A 7,153-nucleotide genomic window follows, 5' to 3' on the forward strand; every position below is an offset into this window, starting at 1 on the left:
GAGGGCAGTGTCACTGGCCCTCATATGTGGGATCCGAACCGGGTTCCTCTGGCGTCCCAAGCCAGTTCTTAACTAATGCGCCACTCGGCCGGCCCGTCTTTTGTTTCTTAAAAAATAAAATAATTCTCCTGCCACAGACACATTTTGGGGTGGCAAATTTTTCTTCCTTATACAGGCATATCCAGCTGAGGTGACTTCCATCAAATGAGGGCAAGTTTCTGGAGAAGGTCACAGGTATAGACCTTTAGTCACAGCACTTTCAGGAGCTGAGACATGAGTGCACTGACCAGTGAAGGGAGTTTGGTAAGAATAATAAGAGTGTCTTTTATAGTAACTCACTGACATATATGCTTGATGCTATCAGGTAAAAGTGATGGGCTATGTCAACAGGTGATTGTCTCAGCATTCAGTACCACTCTGTCTCAATAACAAAGATGCTGACACTCTCTCCCCAGCCCACCCTGAAGTCTACTAGCATTAACCACCATGACAAGGAAGGACAATTTGGGCTTCCTGTCTTCTTCAGTGGGTGGCACAGATGAAGATTCAGTTGATGCTCAGTCTCCACAATCCATAGCTCTTCTGTTTTGTGTCTACGTGGCTGGCAGAGTAACAGTGGTGTGTGTGTGTCCACATTCTACTGACCCCTTTGGTGTCCTTTCACTTCTCTGTGCCAATTATTCTTTTGCTAACATTGGTCAAAGAGCATCTTCTCTTCCTTCCCCCTCTCATGATCCAGGCTTGGCAAATGAAGGTGCGAATGAGATATGACATTGAAGGGGGGCAGAATTTGTCACCCCAAAGTATGTCTCCTTGGCCTGAGAATTATTTTAGGCTGGCTATTTTGAAGAAACTGCAGATACAGGAGAAGTTCTGAAAACCAGTAGAAACTACCCTTTTGTAACAAACATTTACATGTATGTATAAGGGAGCTCTCCATTTGTAAAGGTGTCCTCCTCTCTGTACCAGGGAGAGAAGGCTGACTTTAAATCTCTAGAAACTCTTTTTTTTTTTTAAGATTTTATTGGGGACTTGGGCAGGAAGGCCTGCCTTGCATTACCTGAAATCTCAAGGTATGAGTCAAACTGCCAGGAAGACAAATTGACCTGGCAGGGATAATAGGGTACTGGAGATGGAAGAAGGAGGTGCCATTCTGGAAGCTCAGGGTACCCACCCTGAGGGCAGGAATGCTTTCTCTCATGATGGGAGGTGCCCGTTTCTTACCAGCAGAGGGAGTGTTTGTTCAATTGGACAGAGTGATGTAGAGGCCAGGGTCTTGGGTCTTGGTTGAGGAGGCTGGCTTTGCTCAACTAGGCAGGTCAGAGATTGCCATGTGTTCTCCAAATTCCTTTTTCTGTTGTTACTGGACCTACAAAGAGGCTATACTTCCTAATCTCCTTTGCAAATAAGTGGAACTATATGACTACATTATGGCAACTAGAATGTGGATACAAATAATGAACTCGACTTCTAATCCTGACCCTTATAAACCTTCTGCTTGAGCCTCCATGCTACCTTTCTTCTCTCACCTGCTGGCAAAGGAGGCCCTGCGAGATGATGGAGCTACAGATGGATGGAGCCAGGTCCTTGAATCATGGGACAGGTGGCTGTTTACTTATCACCCTCAGTGAAATGTATTGTGAATGAGAATCAACCTTTCCTGTTTTAACCCATGACATCTTTATAAATCTCTGTATTTTTGCTACAGTCATGAGCCTACTTGACTAATACATGGGTCTAACGGGGAAGGCAGAGTTGGGTGTCTGTGACCATAATGGGATGGGAACAACTGTTGGGACATTTGGGGATTATAATGAGAGAAATGGAGTCAAGGGGTGGAGTACAACAAAATTGCAGAGCCCTCTGGTTGGTATATCAGTTTATTTGGCAAAAACCTGGGCCTTCTCAGGAGAGCGAGGTCAAGGAGAGAACAGAGAGATCCTCAGCTGGAGCCAGTGGTATCACAACAAGGAGCCAGGCAGCACTCTTCTTAGACCACGTAGTCACACTGCTGCCCACACTAGTGGTGAGCCCCCAAGAACGTAGGTTTCAGCATTGATTTAAAGGGTTCTCTGGAAGAGAAAATTAAGTGGCTAAAAGGGAACCCTAAGAGACATTCATTCCTAAACTTAATAACACCTTTGGCACCAGTTAATGAGAACAGGAATTCTTTCTGTAAGATCAGGAGTTACCCACGTTTAAGCAATTTTACCCATGAGGTTTGTCAATTGAGCAGATAGGTGGAGACCAGGTCTCCTTGGGCCGGGCTGAGACAAGGGGCCAGCAGAGAGGCCAGACTAAGGAGGCAGTCACTGGGGGCTTGGACAAAAGAGGGATAAACAAACTGATGGATGATGTTTTGGGGGAACTGAATGAGAGTGGGGGAAAAAAGGAGGTCCCCATGTTAGTATTTTAGTTTATTTTGCGGTGAGTGACAACCTAGGTGTGGAGATAGGAGGGCATTGCCTGATGCTACCTGTCTCTTTGACCAGGATTTGGGTGACTGCAGTCTTATGGTCCAGGTCACATGTTCTGAATGAGAGTGAGGAAACATGCCCAGGCCCAACCTTCCCTCAGCAACCAACTCACTCATTGTCCAAGCAGATCTCTCCACAGAAGGTCCAGCAGCATGTATGATTTACATCCATGCATCCATGTGATTTAGAGCACCTTTTCTCACAATGCTGTGGTGGAGGCTGTACCCAGCATTGTTCAGTTTCTCTTCTTTCAACTGGAACTGAGATGGTAGAAGTTGGCAGGGTCTATCCATCCACAGCTTGGAGAAGAAACCCTTCTCAAGTTTAACAATACCTGAGCTCTGGAACCTGAACTCCAAGCCAGGAAGCATTTCTCTGCCTTTCAAGAAAAGTCCCTTCCTTGAATTCACAGGAGACCATCCTTGTGCGGCATACTTTCCCTCTTTCCACATGTCCCCCACGGCACTGCAGGCCTTCAAACCCTCCCCAAGCTCCTTAAAGATAGGACTTAGAACACCCTCACCATAGATGACACACCACCTCAACCAAATCTATTCTCATATGACCTTAGATTTCAGGATCTGCGATAGCCTCTCACTATTTTTGCAAATTTCCATACCCAATTTGCAGAACGAAAAACTGAGGCTAGAGGAGACTAGGAACCTACATTTTCCCTTTTCCATTCTCTTCCCTGCTGGTACTACCTAAGCATTCAGCCTATCCCCAAATTCCATATCTTTCTCTGGCCCACAACCCTCCCTCTCGGTCCCTTCGCGTCCCTCATTTCTTATCAGAGGACTCCAAACTTTGACTCACTAAGGACCTCTTATTTGTCTTGCCTATTTTTCCATGGTCTAAAAGATTCTTCCCCTCAAACAAAATGAATGTGTTAAAATGTTATCCTTTTAGTATTCATCAAAAGCCCACTCAGGGCCGGCCGAGTGGCGCGATGGTTAAGAACTCGCTTGGGATGCCAGAGGGCCCCGGTTCGGATCCCACATATGAGGGCCAGAGACACTGCCCTCTACAGCTAAGATGCTGAACAACAGCTCAACCTGGAGCTGGGCTGCCTTGAGTCGCCGGCGACGGCGTGGGCTGCAGTCCCTGTGGCAGTGGATTGCCATGGGCTACCGTGTGTGGCCAGCAGCCAGCGTGAGCGGCCAGCAGCCGCAGTGAGCGGCCGTCCAGAAGCCGGTGACTGATCTGCCTCGCCAGAGAAGAGCACAATGATGGTGCCAACTTGGGCCAGTGAAGCAACATCCTCCATAAGTAGATTGAAGAACAAAACGACAGCAACTTGTCTGTTCCCCTTTCCCCAATTCCCCAGCACTGTTCCCATCCCCCCAATTCCCCAATTAAAAAAAAAAAGCCCACTCAGATAAGACACAGAGATTCTGAACATGTGGGCTCAGAGGGCAGCTCTGTGTTGCTGTTTCCTCTACCCAAGCTGGTCTGACATTGAAAAATATTATTTCCGGTGAGCTTATAAAATGCAGACAGAAACTATAATACATTCCCTTTCCATATACCCATTATTGCTTTCAGGTCTCGAGCGGGAACTTGAAGGGGGCCATATTGGGAACAGCCAACCTAATCTTTCTTGGATATCTCTGCTTCAAGGAGGGTTCTGATCCTTTGAAGGGTGATGCTGGAAATTGGGCCCTGAATCAGTGATGCCAGACATCCCAGGCCTGGGCAGAACACCAGCTTCCCTTGCCACGCCACCTACAGTCGTGGTTTCTTCGGATTCCTCCCAGCACAGGCAGAAGCGTCACAACCCCACAGATGAGAATGATGAGTAGGAGAACCCAGGGCTTCATGGTTGTCTCTATGTGTGTTTGGCTTAAGTTCTGGCAGAAGACAGGTTTTCTCCAAATGCTGCTAGAGGTAGAAAATAAATTAAGTCGAGAATAGGGTAGGAAAGGGAGAGAAAGCACTTGTGAATATTGTGTTATTCTTTCTACTACTTTTCCTTTTCACCCCCTGGCACCTAGCAACATAACAAGCTAACCATTGGCTTCCCTGGGCTGCTTCCCCATCTCACTTTACATATCGCTTCCTTTGCAAAATTATTTAAAAACGCATTGCTATTTTTTTTTATTAAAAAGCAAGAAATCTTCAGATTGTATAAATTGTAAAACAAACAAACAAACTACAAAGAGGAAATAGATATGCATTCGGAATGCCCCCACACCAGACAGAGATAACAAATAGCTGTGTACCCTTTTACGTTGTTATTATTTTTGTGAAGTTGGAATAATAGAACACGTTAAGTGTCCTGATTTTTTATTTGAGGACATATGTAACCAGATGACATAACTTAGTCAAGACCCTAGAGCAAACAGTACCAGAGGGAGTGATGAGACTCAGAAGGACTTGAGAGAAATGACAGCCAACAACTGGTCAGAGTACTCAAAACTTTCATCTACATAGATGGTCTAAACGCAAATTTTAGGCACAGGAATCACTGACACATTGACTTTGAGGCAAATTGGATTTAGGTGACTGGAGGGGAGGCAAGCGCAAGAGAAGGAGATTATGGAGAGAAAGAAAAGGAGAAGAGAAGTCCTTGAATTGTAAAGGATCAGCTGTTTGGGAGCTTCCACTCAGGCGCTTACATCTGCTCTGCAACCTGCCCCATTCAGAACCCACATCCCTGCCAGCTTGCCTTGGTGTGGCTTTGACGAAGAGAAATTGTCAAGTTAAGATGTTGAGGTTTCATTTACCATTGGGCAATATTTACATCAAAGGATGCAAGTTCACTGGTGAAGCTCCAGGTCAAAGGAGGGCTGTCTTTGAACACGGTAGGCTTCCAGAAAGTCTATAAATCACTTGCATTTTTTGCATTTTTTGAAGGCCAGCGAGCAGTGGCAGGATACCCAGTCTTTGAGCATGGCTCAGAACGCTCTTCTGATCCTCTGAAGGCTCCAGCACAGAGCAAGACAGATGTACAATGCAGATGCTCTGTTAGCCATCTACAGGTGAGGATATGAGGTATGAGGTAACTAACTGGGTGAAGGTGGGCATGGATTGGGATGGCCTCTGGATTCCTGGCACCAGCCTTTTGCACAGAGAAGGAGGAAGACTGGCACACAGTGACGGAAACATGATGAATCCAAAGTAATGGGTCCTGTGAAGCTGTTTATTTGTATTCAAAAATATCATTTTAGACCTGAGTTTTCCAGAGCTTGATGATCTGTTCATTTAAAAGGCCTCATGCTTAGTCCAGCTTTCTGAGTTCCTTACTGGCCCTTAAAGTGTGTTCAGGGTCTGGGGTTGCCCAATCCCCTTCTATGCACACCTCAGGTGTACTAAGTGACCCCAGAGAAGAAAACGTCATCACGCCCAGGCTGGGTACTACGTACATACAGAATTCTGGGTGAATTATTTGGCCATCCTGAGATAGAGGACAATGCAAAGGCCCCTAGGCATTGCAAAGACACAGAACTACAGCTCCTCCAAAATTCAGGATCCCTGAGCTTTTCAGATAATGTTAAAGAAGAAAAAGTATTGGACTTTGAGTATCCTGTTTCATTTCTGCCTCTTTTACCTATGGAACCTCAGCCAGGCCAGTTACCTCTCTCTCCATTTTCTTATTTGAACAACAGAGGCAATAATCCTCACCTCACAAGAATAATGTTGATGCCACCTGAGCAAGAACTCATCCAAGCAAGCCACAAATAAAATGCCTCAAGACCCTTACCCCCCACCTACCTCTGAAGGTGTCTAGGCTGAGTGTCTGCAGGAACTGACTGACAGCTCTTTTATCTGGACTCTTCTTACTTGGAGAGGGGAAGGAAGGTTGTGGCCTCAGACAGGGGGCAGAAGAGCCGAAAAACAAAGTTCAAAGGCCTAGAGCTTAATGATGAGTTAGGTAGTGGCAGATCTTTAACTTCTGCCCAGGAACTTCGTGTAGACCTCATCACAGATTGTTTTCCTTGATACTCAGCCATCCAGAAGTGCGGGGTTTTCTTTGATGCAAGCAATGTCTCCTGCTAAGCTAGGAGGAACATTGTGTACCTAGGTTGCAGCTCCAGCCACCCCCAACAGACCCCAGTCTAGAGTCTTTATCTAATGCACCTGAGTCTATCCGTAGGCAGGGAGTGGAGGACAGTCTGTGATACCTGTTTTCCTTTGACTTGTGTGGGCTACTGAAGGTCCCACCCTTCTCTGTCTTGATTCTCCTTTGCTAAGTAAAGCACAACATCATCTTCCACCACATGCCCTGTGGCTTCTATGTGGATAAAAAGAGACTGAGTAGAAAGGACTTTAGAAAAGATAGATGACCACCTGGCCAATGAAGGCAATGAATTGATCAAACCTAGCTCCAAGAACTTGGCACAGGTTTGTGAGTTGAAGGGGGGCGGTGGGGGGATTTGTTCACCAAACATCAGAGAAGGACATTATATTGGGCTCACATACACATGACTTGGAGCTCATTACAAAATAAAAACAGAAGAGTTAAGTGGACAAGGACCAGGGACTCCCAAGGAACAGACCTCCTTCTCCCAAACTCTGTCCATAGGTATATTTTATACAATGACAAGAGATATCCACATATGAGTGATTTCCCCCAGGCTTTGCTGGGCGCCTTGAGCAGCGGGAAATATATGCCAGGATTCTAGGGACTTCAGTGAGGAGGGTGGACCAGTACAGAGACAAAAGGCAGAATGTGG

General features: G+C 46.1%; 1 protein-coding gene across 1 annotated transcript; it reads right to left on the bottom strand.

Moving 5' to 3' along the window:
* Positions 1 to 2,585: 2,585 nt before the first annotated feature.
* WFDC9 (WAP four-disulfide core domain 9) lies at positions 2,586 to 4,304 on the bottom strand. The gene is made up of 2 exons (XM_019636908.1): positions 4,207 to 4,304; positions 2,586 to 2,737 (listed from the first exon to the last, which is right to left on the bottom strand). Exons 1-2 carry the CDS (start codon positions 4,295 to 4,297, stop codon positions 2,586 to 2,588), a joined length of 243 nt encoding a protein of 80 aa, XP_019492453.1. The 5' UTR covers positions 4,298 to 4,304.
* Between the last annotated feature and the right edge of the window lie 2,849 nt (positions 4,305 to 7,153).

The sequence above is a fragment of the Hipposideros armiger genome, unplaced genomic scaffold (genome assembly GCF_001890085.2).
Source record: "Hipposideros armiger isolate ML-2016 unplaced genomic scaffold, ASM189008v1 scaffold_31, whole genome shotgun sequence".
Taxonomy (NCBI): Eukaryota; Metazoa; Chordata; class Mammalia; order Chiroptera; family Hipposideridae; genus Hipposideros; species Hipposideros armiger.